Consider the following 16189-nt stretch of genomic DNA (forward strand, 5'->3'; position numbering starts at 1 on the left):
CTTTGCCTTTATTATGTCTTCCATTCTTTTCGAGAGACTTGCTTTGCGTTTTTCTAAGGAATTGCCTGGATATTTTTCTATGCTTTTTGTATACACCTCCAAATTTGTTTGCATTTTCTGCTTCTCTTGATCCAATATAATTTTAAACACATTCAATGATGTTGAGGTCTGGACTCTGGGGTGGCCAATCCATTGTTTTGAAAACACCAACTGCTTAATTTTACTTAGCAGTGTGCTTGGGGTCAATATCTTGCTGTAGAATGAATTTGCTCCCAATCAAACATTGTCCAGAGGGTATTGCGTGATAAGATTGTTAAGATTTGCTTGTATTTATCAGCATTCATGACTCCTTCAATCAAAACCAAATCACCAATTCAGATGTTGTTATACAACCCCAAACTTCAACTGATCCTCCGCCATTTGACTTCTGGTCCCAAGAGTCTTTCAGTGCTTTAGGTTGTATACATACTGCCTTCTCTTAGTTCTGAACATCTTCAATTTATTCTCATCAGTCCATAAAACCTTACTCTCATGTGTCCAGTTTCAATGCACTATTGCAAATTTTCTTCTCTTTTATTTATTTCCTTTCTCAGTCATGGCTTTTTCACTGCTACACATCCTTTCAGATCCATAAGAAACTATTATTTTAAATGAGGGGAAACATGTCAAAATAAAGACGTGAGGGGCTGACATCACATCAAGATGAAAATGAAACCACAAAAATAATAAATAAATAAATAAATAAATAAATAAATAATGGCCAAAGGACAGGGAAATCTTCTTAACGCATAGAAAATTATCATATCGGATATTATATGGAGTTTCTCTCTGATAGACTGAAGAGCTGTCCATGGTGCTGGAAATCTTAATTTTTCACAGGAGGCAGCATTGTCCTCACAGTATAAACACATCTTGCACTTAGAAGTCTTCTCATGTGTTTATTTTTGGAGAGCAGTTTTGAATTGGCATCTGTTATATCAACAGTAATCAGAACTACAATTCCAGCATCTGACAGAGACTGATTTAATGGTAATCAATGGTGAACATAGGCGAATTCGAGACAACTCCTTTACCTACTCTCAGACTTCGGGGATTTAAGATAATGTTGCTGACAACAACAATGATATTGAGAAAGGAATTATGATCATTGGCATCACCGTAGGGGGTCTTGGTGAGTTAAATTATTTGGTTTGAAAATGGAGAAGGATCCAGATGCCTGTTTAGCTGTTATGTGTGGTCACTAGATTTGACTGGATAGTACTTCAACACAAGGGCCCATATTGATGCTTTTAAACTGATTAATTATCCTTCATAGGTTTACATTCGGAAAAAAAGATTTTCCAACATATATGTCCTCTAAGAAGAGTGCCTTGGCTCATAAAGATAAAATAATCATGACGGATCTTTGTATTCATTCGTTTAAAACATCTCTGAGCTTATAATCCATCCACACTGCTGGCTAAAGACCAAGAGTATTCTTCTTTGTCTTAGTTAGATTAAAAGTATTAGTATAAATAATATTAGCATCAGTAACACTACTACTAATATTAACGTAGTGCTACTACTAAAACGAATGCTACTTGAACTACAAAAACCCGGAGACCGATGTTCTGCGTGGTGTAATACTGCCTCGTGTGGGAAATTGTAGAACTTTCTGCTAATTGCGTGATGACATCATCTCCAGTCATCCGTGTGCGTGCGGGAGGAGGGGAGAAGGAGAATCGGGGTATTTACGGTGACACTTTGCTACTGCTCTGTTTCTCTTGTGTTTTTTGAACCTACCTGATATTGAATAGGTACTTTCTAAATATATTCAAGCTGAAATCCACGCTTTAACATAGGTAAGTGGGCTGCAACAAAAATGTTGCGTTACATCTTCCCGTAACAGCTATCTTATTGAAAACTCGCTGGCTTGATTTTGTAGCTTGCTGTCATAAACATAACGGGGAATCTCTTTTCGGGATTTGTAGCTAATAATATCAATTTACAGGGGCTAATCTTGAAGTTTATTCCGTAAAGTTAACTGTAATATTATTTGTTAACTATAGCATAAATGCACAGGCTGCTCCCATATATTTCTTTCGTGCTGCTCTTCTGTTGAAAATATTAAAATGTAACGTTGCACATACGACTTCAGATTTATATCCCGAGTATGGTTTTGTATTGAGAGAATAGGTCTGATGTTTGATCGGTTGTTGGAGACACCTCTACCAATGTAGCTGAAATGGAATGAGATCACTTTTGTGCAACCTTTGGTCTTGCTTAGTCCCTTCCTGCTTATGCTGGATTTAGCCTGTTATTTATAGCTGGCTAACGTTTACTGGGTAGCATAACATGGTAATATGTTTTTCCGTGCCGTGAAAGAAAACCGTGTTAAATGTAACAATAATGTAACTACATTGTATGATTCCGCATTTCCAATCTTGGACAGAGGGCAACGACAGTGCCAGCAGCGTTTAACGTGCGACATTAAAGGGGCAGTTCGCATATGAGCATAAGTGACCCATTATGTGACTACTATCTAACATCGCTGAACAAGCTGTTTTGAAGTTACTTTAAGTATAACTTCTCAGAAATGTTTGCAAGTATCAAAAATATCCTTCAGTGCACACAAAAACCATCTGTGCCAATCAGAAACATACACCAATCAGAAACATTCACTATACCTGTAATAATATCAGAACTCCAGAAAGTGAACTGTTTCTTTAAAAATAATTAACTGTGTAGATTTGACTGCCTGCAGCCAAGTGTGTGTAAGTGTGTGTGTGTGTGTCAGAGAGAGAGAGAGAGAGCATTTCTATATTTACAGTAATTATTCTACTGTAATTAGTACTTTCACCATTTTTTATAAATAGAACAGAAGACAGGGAAATGCAACGTATAACCCCGCTGGAAAAGTGATTTAATTGAAGTTTATGCTAGTTCATGTGCGGCAGTTTGCAGTAGCCTGCTAGTGTTGCGCATGATGAATATATGCACTGCTGATGTCAGGCCTTGTAGTCCTGATCGGTTCCCGGGATTGGGCGAGCCCCACTGCGCCATGGAGTTCCCAGAACTTGGAGAGCACTGCTCGGAGAAGTCCTGCAAGCACCTGGGTGAGAGACTGAAAGGCCGCTGTCTGGTTCGACACCTCACACACAACTTAAAAATTGCACTATTCTTGTTTCTTTTCATTGGCTTGTCTTATAAACTTAAGTATATCTGTTCTGTAACTTTTATCTGTCTTGGTATGAATATTGATGGAAAAAAATGGATATATTGGCTCTGTTGATGGCAGTGTGTGTTATACATTTATTTTTCAAGAGCACAAGGGTTTCCTTTTAAATAAATGAAGCCCAGACAAAGTTTCTGGTTTGGACCAGTCATTTATAATTGAGCCTGTTAAGGACCAACAAGGGTAGAATGTGCTAAAAGAGATTTGACCAGATTATGTGAAATCACTGTTCGTAGGAAGGTTAAGAATCATTTAAAGCTGCTCAAACCTGATGAATACATACAAAATCGTAATGTGTGCAGGAACTTGCAGTAATTCCTTTCTGTGAAATGCTAAAATGCTAGCTTGTTTGGTTACCATACTGGTTTCTCATTGCACTGTTACCTCGCCTGTCACCTGACAGATTTTCTTCCGATGAAATGCGACGCCTGCGAAGAAATATTCTGCAAAGACCACATCACTTACGCGAACCACAGGTGCACTTCGTCTTATAAGAAGGTGAGCTTTTCCTTGTATTGATCAAAATCTCTATACTCCTGAGCTTGAACGGGCTTCCTGGGTAGCCCATGTTGCTATGACGCTGGGTTCCATTGTGCGCTGGGCTGAATGGTGTCATATCTGGATCCTTATGTTGCTGGGGCCGACTGTGCCCCTCACCCACAGGGGGCAGTGTATAACTGGAAATAGCTTTGGCCACAGAGAGAGGATTTAAGCTGGCAGGACTGGTCTTGTCTCATTGAGAAAGAGTGACTCCTCTGGTCTCCTGAAGTGGACCTGCACCAGCTGTGTAGGAAGCGCACTCCTCTTGAGTGCTTGTGAATATCATAAAAATCACCAGAGGAATGGAAGACAGGAGTCAATAAAATAGCTGCAGTAAAACATGGGCATTAAAACTGCATTTTGACAAATGGACGAGATGATTTGCATGCAGCTCACCTTGTGGACTGTGTAATGAAAGGTAGCGGCTGACCCAAAGGCCTGTCCTCTCTCGAATTGACGGGAGGCATTTCAGTGATGAGACAGGCTTACAGATACAATTGAACATGCCAAACTAGGAGAAAAGAATACACTGAGATTGAAAATTGGTTTAATTTGGTCTTCGCCGTTTAAAAGGAATGAGTAATAAAACAGTATGATATAACATTTACTGTAATTTAAGAGCAATAAGCCCTTTTCTTTATGTATTTTTCCACAAGTGTCCTTATATAAAGCAGTCCGTATTTATATTTACAGAGTATAAGTTTAGACTACTTTTTATTCATTCCTGTATTTCAGCTAAAGCTCTCTGACTAAGGCTATAACAGCTGCGGTTAACATGTACTAGATACGTTTGATTCCCCAGTGGGACACTGCCGTTGTACCCTTGAGCAAGGTACTTAACCTGCATTGCTCCAGTACATATCCAGCTGTATAAATGGATGCAATGTAAGTCGCTCTGGATAAGAGCATCTGCTAAGTGCCTGTAATGTAATGTAATGTAATGGAATGCAACCTTCAGAGTCACAGTGCGGTTCACCCGACCGCTGTTTCTGCCTGCCTCGCACCCTGTCTGCGGCCTTAGCTTGGGTGCAGGTTGTGAGGTGGTGATAGCAGATGAATATCGACATCCTGTCGGTTTTCTGCTTGCTCAGGATGTTCAGGTTCCTGTCTGTCCCCTGTGTAACACCCCCATCCCCATCAAGAGAGGGGAGATGCCGGACATCAAGGTCGGGGAGCACATAGACCGAGACTGCCGGTCTGATCCAGCGCAGAGGAAGAGGAAGGTACTGTCGGCTCTGGAAAGATCATTTATTTCTTATTATTCATTTATGAGCCTTTATTTATACAGGGTAGATTGACCTGAGCTCTTTTGCAGCAATATCTTGTGAATGCCCCCCCCCCCCCCCCCCCCCCCCCCCCCCCAAGCAGCCTAGCTTGCATGTCTTTGGATAATCTCTCATCAATGAGCTGGATAATATACCGTTTCATTATACAGAAAATTGTATAATGTATCTAAACAATGGTTTTCAGTGTAAAATGCCAAGTTACTCATATACGCAAATAATGCACTCTCTAGACAGCTGTAAAAACACAATTCCTACAAAGTGCTGATTTCAAATGAATGCCAAGTTACAAGTGAGCTTTCACCAAGATTTTTCACTGAGCAAGCACTATCCCAAAGTAGTGCTACTTATGTTTCTCCTACGTTTGTTAAAGAAACGTAGGCCAGTGTGGGGAAAGGAAATGTAATGTTATAATTAAGTCACTGGAAAGCTAGAAAATGCACTGCTGTAAACGAAAATTCTTAGCCTAAATAAATTGATGAATAAATAACAAGCTAAAATAAGGTAAATAAAAACAACCAACAGCTGTGTAGCCATCTAGGGAATAATATCATGAGCTTGTTGTCTAGTGAACTGTTTTAATGAAAAGCTGTGTAGCTAGGTAGCTAGCTAGCTCAGGCATGGCTTTTGTGAACTGAAAATACCTTATTACTATTGTAGAACCTTCTACTACTAGCCACAGTTGGAGCCTATAAGGAATGTTGGTACAGTTAGTAATTATTATTGAAATGTTAGAATTGATTAGCCTATACAGAGTTGATTTTGCTGCAGCTTGCAATATATATTTGCAGTAGATTTCAGGCTCAGAGGGAGAAAGCTCCTCTGGAATTTATGTTGCCTACTGTGAGATGTTTTTCTTCTTTCTCTTGCTCCTCTGCCAACTTACAGATAGACATTTCATGGGTCATTTTAATTATAGTTACATGTAGCCAGCAACTGTAGCAGCAAAAAAAAAATAGAAGCGCATTTGAAATCCCATAATGTTGTGTTCACAGTTGCTGTTTCTTTATTGGAATAAGATTTTTCCTCATCTCATTCATTGTTGCACAATTATTTATATTCTTGCCATAGATCTTCACAAATAAATGTTCCAAGGGGGGCTGCAAGCAGAAAGAAATGATCAGAGTGACGTGTGACCAGTGCCATCTGAACTTCTGTTTGAAGCATCGACACCCATTGGACCATGACTGTAAGACAGGTGGTCAACCTGTCTCCAAATCAGGGTAGGCCACACCTCCAAGCACTCTTAAACCTCAGCTTCTCAGGCCAATACAGCACTGGCTACACCAAAGTTTCACTGTTTGTGGTTCAAGAGTATGAGGGGAGTGAACATTCGGCTGAGCATTTAGCATTAAAGGGGATATGACAGGGCTTGGCTCATCCTGGTCAGGCACTGATCTGGTGTGCGGATGGGCCCCGCAGTTTGGTATGGAATCCAGACTGTACCGATGCCAACTGTCGTCATTAGCATCAACCAGAGAACAGGAGGAGTCAGCGATGATTGGGCACCAGTGACCTTTGAACAATGCCATTAAATCACTGTCTTGCTCTTGACTCTGCATTAGATGCGTTTTTGTTTAACCTGAGTCCACATTTTACTTGCGCATGTATTGACACACGCGGTGTGAAACGAATCAAGATGAAAGAATGTATTGTGCACGTTACCAGTTGCATCCATATTGACTGGCAGGGGGTGTTATTTTCAGACATGCTGCTTTCGAGAGGTTCAGAGAATCCAGCTCCAGCAACGCTACAGTCTCCGCTGGCACCTGCCAGCCTGTTCCCGCTGGTCTGAATGGGAATGTCAGAGTCCAGTCCAGCAGGTACGTACCATCTGTCAGCATTCGTATGTGTGTTAGAACCTTCCGGAATTGGTGTAATCGCACAGGAAGTTGCCGTGTCTCTGTGGCTCAGATTAGCTTCTTCTTCTGCCTGGGATTGTGTGGGTGGGCCTTATTTGCCGAGACCTCACCGGATTTGAGAATCGAACCCCGGGTTTTAACTCGCAACACAGCAACATTACCTGACCGCCAAAACACAGTACTACTGAGGCAGGTGCAATATCCTGCTACCGTGCTTTCCTAAGTAACATCACCCTAGGCAATTAGTATCAGTACAGTATGTTTTAATAACATGTTTTTGTTGGGTCTTGGCAGATGATCTTGGGTCTTTTAGCAAGCTCTGCTCTAATTGGATAGTCAGCCTGTCAATCAGCCAAACAGAGCTGTTCCATTGGATAGAACTCTGAGCTTGCCTTGACGTACCCGTCTCTCTCTCTCCTGTTTTCAGTGTGCAGAGCCATGCGCAGGCAGCGAGCCCCGCCCTGGTGCCCTCCCCAGCGCAGAGCGCCGTCCATCCCTCCGCTTCCTTCCAGGCCGGGCTGGTGCGTTCATCCTGCACCGTTACCGCGGCGATGGGCCCGCAGCCCGGAGACGGCCGCGCCAAAGCCCCGCTTCCTGATTTCACCAGTCAAAGTTTTTCTTTTCGCCCATAAGGCTGTGCTGCTGTGATACAGGGGACTTGCTGACCCCTCTTTGAAACAAGTGTGATCAATGTAAATCCGGGGGGGAAGGAGTTGCTCTCAGAATTCAGCCAGCATACGGTTGATATTTTATTCATGTGTCTAGCTGACACTTCGGTCCCTTATAGGGTGAGTTATGCAACCTCATGCGTTATTCATTCATGCAGTTCTGCTCGCTGGAATTTATGCAGTTTCTTGCGTCCCCGCTTTGAACTGGATCACGCTGGACCAATCAGGGCTGTCGACCCAGTCAGCGCGCTATCATAGTTTAATGATTTTTAAGTGATCACAGTGGTTATTGGTTTTTAAAGCATTGATTCTGTGGGCTTCATGCATTTCTGCAGGAATTGATCGGTGACTTGGATGATGATTTGATGACTAATGGTTGATTGATCGATGAGTGGATGGATTGATTCACTGATTTATGCAACAACTGATGCACTTGATTTATGCATCGACTGATACACTGATGTCTGATACACTTAAATGATTGATTTAAGAATGGGTAAATTGAAAAATGTATTGGTAAATTAATGCATTGAATGATTGGTTGGTTAATAGAAGAACTGAATAATGAATTTGTTTTTATTTAGAATGTATTTCAAGGACAAATACTTACTAACATTGATGCATTGTATCATTATATTTTTAGCTTATGCCATTTTCACAAATTGTATTGGTTGATTGACGATTTGATTGGTTGGTTGATTTATGGATTGACTGATTGGTTGGTAGGTAGATTTAATGGCCAGCTGATCCTGTGCATTTGTGTCTGTGGTTTGTGCAGACTGAGGAGCAGGCTCTGCAGCGAGCCCTGGAGATGTCCTTGGCGGAGTCGTCTCACAGGTCCCCGCCATCGCTAAGGTAACCAATCCTCATTAAGACGCTTTAATCCTACTGTGATCGCCCACTGCAGGGCGGCTGTCATAGGCACCATTACTCTAACACCAGGCAGCTCAGAGACGAGTGTATGTGTGTGTGTGTGTGTGTGTGTGTGGCTGTGACTGCGTATGTGTGTGTGTGTCTGTGTGTGTTTGTGTTTCTGTTTCTGTGTGTGTGTGTGCGTGTGTTTGTATGTATGTGGGTGTGTGTGTTTGTCTTTGTGTGTGTACGTGTGATTGTTTTTGTGTGGGTATGTGTGTACATGTGCGCGTGTGTCTGTATGTGTGTATGCGTGTCTCTGTGTGCGCATGTGTGCGTGTGTATGTGTGTGCATGTATGTGTGGTATTTGTGTGTATGCGTGTGCATGTGTGTGTTTGTTTGTTTATGCGCACACTGATTGCGTGTGTGACTCAGTCCTCAGGAGCAGGAGGATCTGGCCCTGGCTCAGGCTATCGCTGCCAGTGAGGAGGAGTACAGACAGCAGCAGCTGAGACAGCAGGTATCCACACCCAGCAGCGCTCAGCTATGTGCTGACATGCTAACAGGACCTGCCTGAGGCACAGGATGCTAGCTCTGCCAAAACCATTAGCGCTCTGATTTCACTAGCATGTGTCATACTGACACGCTAACAGGACCTCGCAAGACTACCGTTTAACGGCTGTGAACGAATCCAAGGGCACTTAGCAGCGTGCTAACCTGTTATATGTAACCTGCAAATAGACCAGTGACTGGTTTTACAGAATCACTGAAAAGCCTTGAGCTCCCACTTAATTAATTTGCTTCAGTAAAGATTCAGTGACTGATATTAACCCTCGTATTATGTTCAAATTAACTAACAACTTTTATGTTTGGGGTCAGTTTGACCCCAGCAATATAAACCTGTAGAAAATAATTGTAACTGAAAGTGTTACCCAAGTTTCTCTCTCAGCTACTTTAGGCCTTTCTACTGACCATCTTAATAGCCAAGTAAATAAAACATGACTCCCCCCATCCTCCCCTTACAAATCAAGTATTGATTTTATATGACTATTGCGAAATATGCAAATGACTGTACAATCTCATTCATTGACCTGAAATGGAAAACAAAGTATGTTTTGGTGTTTGCAGGGCTTTATGTTGGTATTAAGTGCTCATTAAAAAAGAAAAATAACTTTTGGAAAGAAACACACCTTTTATTATCAAGCATAGTAACATTTTATGTTCAGGGTCAATTTGACCCCAGGAAGAAATATTAAAAATATCACACATTTCAAATGTTTAAACACTTCTGAACATCAATAAGTAACACATGACAGTTATTCAGTAATGAAGAAACACCAATAAAAAGTAAATTAGTCACCAGAATTGAGTTTTGATAAAAAATGAACATAACAGCTCAGCTAGGTACCCGTGGGTATCAATTCTTCATTCAGACGAGATAGGTGCAAGTTTGTCACGCTCCTGTCGACCCTGCCTTGTTTCCCTGTCATCAAAGCGTATAATGTGGGAGAAAACATGAAATGTCTCCAGAGACATTGTGGCTGGAAAAATTGCCCTACCATTGTCAGCATTCCAAAGGCTTGCTGTTGCTTCACCTTTTGACTTGTACACTCCTGCCAAAATAAGCAACCCAATATAGGATTGCTAGTGGGTCACATCCAGCTCTTTCCAATTGTCACCATACACATGCCTCCCCTCTAAGTTTGTCATCTCAAGAATATTCTTTTGCATGATGGTGTTATGAAGAGTTGAAATGCAGACTTTATGTCTTGTACATGACTGATAGCATACCTGGTGGGGCCTGGAACCATTTTGATGACATTAGCAGCACTAAGTCTACCCTGTCTTTCAACTGGGGATCCGGACCATTTTGGTGGTTGAGAGATGACAGGGGGGTTTCTTGGTGGTTGAGAGATGACAGGGGTTTTGTGATTGAGATAAGAGGCTTGGGAGAATACAGGAGGGTCAGAATGTGGTATCGCAAAGGCTTCATTTTCATCATCAGAGGAGGATGCCACATAATCAGGGTCCTCCTCAACATTTTCAATTCAATTCAATGCAATTAAATTTGCTTTATTGGCATGACAAATTTGTACATTTGTATTGCCAAAGCTTGTATTATCCTCATTATCCTCAGTCTCAGACATATCCTCATCTAAATCACTTTCACCCTCCAAGATCTGTGACAGAACCTCAGTGGCAGAAAATATACGCCTCTGTCTGGTGGTCATTTTCAAAATCTTTAGTTGAGGCACAAATGCAAAGAGAAATGGTTTAGAGGGCTGTGTGTGCAGCCCTTATTGTAAGTTTGCCCCCGTCCCCATGTTGCGAGAATGATCAGAGATCTTGTGGGAACTATGTTTTCTCCTCACACACACACACACACACGCATGCTCTCTCTCTCTCTCTCACACACACACACACACACACAAATGAATGTGAAAGTGCCCTCAGCGAGCACAACAAAAACAAGATCAAAATGATGGTTTTATATAACGATAGAGCTTGGCCCCAACAACACCGATGCGTACAACATGTGTACAGGACATTGACAATAACTTTTTTCAGTTAATTTCATGTTTGCCATGTGTTCCCCATAAAGTTAGGAAAAGTCATGAAATATCTAACTGAAAAAAGTATGGTAACCATATTTTTAGAGACAGTAAACATTGAATGGGGTCAAATTGACCCCAAACATAATAGGAGGGTTAACATCAGGATTCTCCCCTAATGACTGTAAGTGACATGGCAACAAGCTGTTCTTTTTATTGCACAGCTTTTATTATTATAATTATTATTATTATACAATAATAATAATAATGAAAATAATACTCATCTTTGAGCGTTGTAAAACTGAGGATGCTTGCCTTTATTCAAATTTATATATGATTCTCACTCTAATAATGCTCAAATACAGCCAGTGTTTACACACGGCAAGGTCTGCATTTAATCTCTTTTAATCTTAAAAGACAGCCTTCTCCTGGTTAATGAGTCTGTAAATGACTCCATGGTCAGCATGCCAGCGAGCTAAAAATTGTTGCCTTAAAATGAGCAACCAGTAAAAATGCAAGAAACAAGTTGAGTTGAGGATACTGTGTTATCAGCTACTTTAATTTATAAAATGAGTTAGCCACTGAGTAAAAGTACAGTACAAAAGCAGACCCTGTTGCTCTCCAGAACAAAAGATTGGGGTCCCCTGTCTGAACTAACACTTTAAATGCATAGCAAGTTGAGCCAGTCTAGGGCCGTGTCCAAAGCAGCACACTTGCCTACTGTTGAGTATACAATTTGTATGCAACCTACATGCTCAATAGTAGGCAAGTGCACTGATTCGGACATGGCCTCCTAGGTCTTTCCAAAAGCAGATAATTATACCACCTACAGGTGGTATGTAGTAAATCCTGGAGTGGCTCAAAGCAGTCAGCATTAGGAGTGTTATTTGCATTCCCATTGTGATGTCATATTTTACGCTGCCGTTTTTTTTTTGCTTTCCTGCAGGGGTCACGGGGAAGGGGATCCAAACCGTCCACCTGCTGCTTGTCTTGACCTCTGACCTCTCTCTGAGCTCAGACCACCTGGTGTCTAGCGAAGCCTGCTAGTACTCAGCCAGCCAATGTCTGTCTTCCCACTTCAGGAAAGTCGAACGTCAGGGTTCTTGTTATCGCCTCAGCACAACTGAGAGATGCATCGTGTCCAATTTGTTCTTGTGTCGTACAGCTACATTGCTGCGTGCTCTTTTATTATAACCAATGGCTGTGTGTGTGCTTGTGTGTGTGTGTGTGTGTGTATGTGTGTATGTGTGTAGGCAAACAGGCCAAACGGACAAACAGATTATTTGCAGAAGCAAGTTTACTCTTTAAAAAAAGAAAAAGCTCCTGTCTCCAGCCTGGGCACTGCCATTTTCAGTTCTCGCCTTTTCCTTTTCTTGGTCATATGCCACCTTTTACTTTTCTTGGTTTTTTTCAGTCTTAATCACGAAAGTTTAAGTGTGGTTCCATTAAATTTGCATGTCCCCTTGAAGGCATACTATGCAGGATTTTTACTTCGAAAATATTGGAAAATTGCCATGCTCAGTCAAGTCAACCATGCACAGTCTTTGCGCACATTTGCTGAATCCTTGCCCCTCCGAGTGTGATGCTCTTTCCTGTGTGTGGGGAGGGGAGGGGTGGCGCTGGCTGCAGAGCCTGTGAGGGGGGGGGGGGGGGAGCAGGTTTCTGCGGAGCGTTTGAAGCTGGCTAGCTACTGTAGTGCCGGAGGCGAAGAAGCACAAGCACAAGGAGGCCAAACAACAAGCCGCCGGAGCTCGTTCAGAAACCGTACTCAGCCTTGGAATTCCTTTTCCTCGGATGGTGACAACTGAAGTTCACCAAGGGGATGTGAATTGGTAACGTTACCTCTAGCTATCTCTGTAGCTACGCCTGCTGCGCTCAAGCGGCATTTTTTGGAAGTGAGTGGGTGGGGTTGAGGATGGAGGAGGATACGTCTTTGATCATGAACAGGACCACAACAAGGCTAAAATTCCTGCATAGTATGTTTTTAAACTGGCTAAGTGCATTTTATTGAGTCTAGGGGAATGCTGTTGCATTTAAATTGTACTTGTCCTTTAAAATACTTTCTTTTAAAATTGAAAGCTCTTTAATTAGTGCTTCATTTAAGCGTGTTTTAAAATTGAGATGAATCATGATTAATCACAACAAACCCTGCAACTTAACATTGTTTTATTGATTGACAGTGACATATATTCATAAATACATACTATATTTGATATTTACCATGTTAGTCATGACTTGAATTGCTTCAGAAAGACATTATTTGTAAATAATGAAGTGAAAATGTTTTATTTGCATAAAAATATTTTATTTATTCAGTTTCTTTTCATTCTTCGGTGCCATCTTCAACAAACCAATAAATATATGTTGCCAGGGGTGCATCCATTTAAAGTGTTTGTTCTCAATGCAGTAGCATGCCCTAACAGTATAACTGCATTAGAAATTGATGGGGAAAAAATTGAAAATCAAGATTACCTGAAAGGTAGGGGGAAAAAAAGGAAAACAAGCTGAAAATTAATGAAGGAATGGCCTGGAGCTCTTTAAAGGGCAGATATTAGCATTGAGGAACCTTAATTTGAACAGAATCATTCCCCCAGCCACACATTTGTTAATACGCAAGGCCCTTTTCAATGCACCAAAAAACTCAGAAAAACTGTAACTCATTCACAAGATTTGGTTCTGTTTTCTGAGGAGGCCATGATTGGCTGAAAGAGGAGACTGTAATAACGCCGTCATACCACCAGATGTCAGAGATGTTGCACAGTGCTGTTGAAAAATGTCTTCCTCAACTATTTCTTCCTGGTAGCCTTCTTTATAAAGAAGCACACAGGCTATATATTTTAACTGCCCATGAGTATTTCTGTGGATGAATGTATGTGAACCCTGTGCTGCCAGTTGAATAGTGCAGTATTTTGAATCCTTGTATAACTGTTTGGTAACATCATCAACTGTTCCTTTGTATGTCAGGTGTCAGCAAAGCCTTGCAGTCAAGCTGGCAATAAATGCGAAATTGTCAGCCTTTTTTAGTGAAAATTCAAGAACACATTGGCCTTGAAGCCTTTTATGTTCAACACACCCATTATGTAGTCTGTTTACACACACACACACACACTCTTAGCTTAGCCAGTTACTGCACCCATTTGTGTCCTTGTGTGGACTCTATAAATCTAATGATCCATTCTTCGAAGTAAGTCTAATGGGCAATGAAATCATTGACATCCTCGTTTTTGGCAGTGCAGCATTACAACCAGGTCTGATTACATTCCCTCTGTTTAAATGGGAAAAAAATTGATTTGCTGGCAGTTCACAAAAAATCTGTCCAACACAATGCACTCCCAGTAAAAATGATGACGCAACATTGCAGACATAACAGTATCCTACAGTCGCAACATTGTTATAATAATTTAAATGTGTTCAAGTGAAGAGAACATCTAAGGCCGTTACAAAGGGTGAATGAATGCTTTGTGATGAGAAACAGACATGAGAAAATCTAGCCACAAGTTGTAATTAATGGGGTCCAAGCAGCATGCCGTAACGTTTTAAGCCCTAAGGACGCATACTGGATGAAAGTAAGGTCAGCATACATACTTGTTTCATGATGATCAGCCATTGCTAAGCCGGTCACATGCCCACTGACCACTGATTGGCTGATTTTTTGTGGTTTTTTCTTCAGAAATGACTTCATCATTGTACATCCAATGGCAGACTGACACAAATATTCTATTTGATTGATAAAGCAATTGAGGAGCCATTTTTATTTGTTTTCCACTTAGAGTGCCACCTATTGACGAAAGGCCACCTAAATTAGCATGCTGCCTCAGAATGGGGGAAAGTCAAAATGGTTCCCGATGTTGTTTCTTGAGGCAACATTTTTAATCTGAAGGAGTATAATCTACTGATGCAAGTTACAGGATTCTCCATTAACCACAGCCAAAGAAAAAACCAAAGCCTATTTTATAACCTGCATATTTGCTATAGCAACGCCTAATGGCCAACGAATCCCAAATTTTGCATTGTCAATATATTCACCAAATTTTGTGATGATTGGCCATTGCTGAGCCTGTCAAATGGGTGCTGATATCTGATTTGCTGATGGCAGCCATGTTATTTAAAGACCAATTTTGGTCATTGAAACCACAGATGGGGTCTTTCACAGAGATGTGGGATACAAAATTTCAACCTGATCCATGTACTATACTTGCACGCCAAATTTCATAAGGCTCGGACATAGTGTTCATGAGTTACAGCTGTTTTGGTAAAAAAAAAAAGGCCACGCCCACAAGTATGCCAGCCATTCGTTTTTAAAAAAGTCAACATTTTTTGATAATTATTCAGGATCAGACACCAGAGATTCTTTATAGTTTTATGTAGTGATGATGGGCCAAAGACTAGTTCACAAAAGTAGGTTTTGAAAAAAATTCAAATTGGAGGAAAATTTAGATTTTTGACCACACAGTTCAGGAGTTATGGGCCAAAACATGAATGGTTGTGTTACAGTGCCACCATTTGGCCTCTAGGCATCACTGAAATAATTTGAGTAGTGGGTGGGCATAGGAACATACAGTTCCTGCCAAGTTTTGCAGGTCTATGATTATGTTTTTTGCAGCTTAGATGGTTCCAGGCTTGAATGGACTTGCCAAGGTCATATGCATGGAGGTGTGCACAGTAGCTATTGACAACTGTGTGAGAGTAGTGCATTTTTCTCTCCCTCCTTTGTCCGAGAGTATTATCATCAGGGGGGATTTGAACTGTGTGGAGGACAACAGCAACAATTTGTGGCCACTGGACTGTATGTACAGCGAGCTTAGTGTTTACTTCCAAGGACCCCATTGATTGCAAACAATAGATTCAACAGCATTGGCTTCTGATAATTAAGCTGGGGTCAGGGGACGTTCTAACCTGCGATTGTATATGCCACCACACGCATGGTTTTTTGTTGCTCTGCTTTTATTAACATAAGAAAGAGACCGGTATACATTTTCTATAGACTTTTGCCAAGGTCTGTTGCTGTATGTCAGTGGTGTCAAACTCGTTGCCATGGAGGGCCGTGTGTATGCAGGTTTTCATTCCAGCCTCAGATCTTGATTATATAATTAGTTAAATTATTTGCTGAATTAGAGATGCAGGTTTGTGCACAATGGTGACCCGACGTCTATGGTGACCCGCATTGTCTAAATAAAAATTTTCTTATATTCTGTGCTTCAATGCAGTTAAACGCAT

The 16189-nt window shown here is 41.2% G+C and overlaps 2 protein-coding genes across 2 annotated transcripts; both read left to right on the plus strand.

The window, feature by feature from the left end:
- Window positions 1-1847: 1847 nt before the first annotated feature.
- Window positions 1848-6264, plus strand: LOC135243577 (AN1-type zinc finger protein 2A-like). The gene is made up of 4 exons (XM_064315511.1): window positions 1848-3095; window positions 3618-3712; window positions 4846-4977; window positions 6109-6264. Exons 1-4 carry the CDS (start codon window positions 2963-2965, stop codon window positions 6262-6264), a joined length of 516 nt encoding a protein of 171 aa, XP_064171581.1. The 5' UTR covers window positions 1848-2962.
- Window positions 6265-7484: 1220 nt separating this feature from the next.
- LOC135243578 (AN1-type zinc finger protein 2B-like) lies at window positions 7485-13275 on the plus strand. The gene is made up of 4 exons (XM_064315512.1): window positions 7485-7687; window positions 8346-8422; window positions 8856-8940; window positions 11919-13275. Exons 1-4 carry the CDS (start codon window positions 7655-7657, stop codon window positions 11964-11966), a joined length of 243 nt encoding a protein of 80 aa, XP_064171582.1. The 5' UTR covers window positions 7485-7654; the 3' UTR covers window positions 11967-13275.
- Window positions 13276-16189: the final 2914 nt, after the last annotated feature.

The sequence above is a fragment of the Anguilla rostrata genome, chromosome 17 (genome assembly GCF_018555375.3).
Source record: "Anguilla rostrata isolate EN2019 chromosome 17, ASM1855537v3, whole genome shotgun sequence".
In the NCBI taxonomy this organism is placed as follows: domain Eukaryota; kingdom Metazoa; phylum Chordata; class Actinopteri; order Anguilliformes; family Anguillidae; genus Anguilla; species Anguilla rostrata.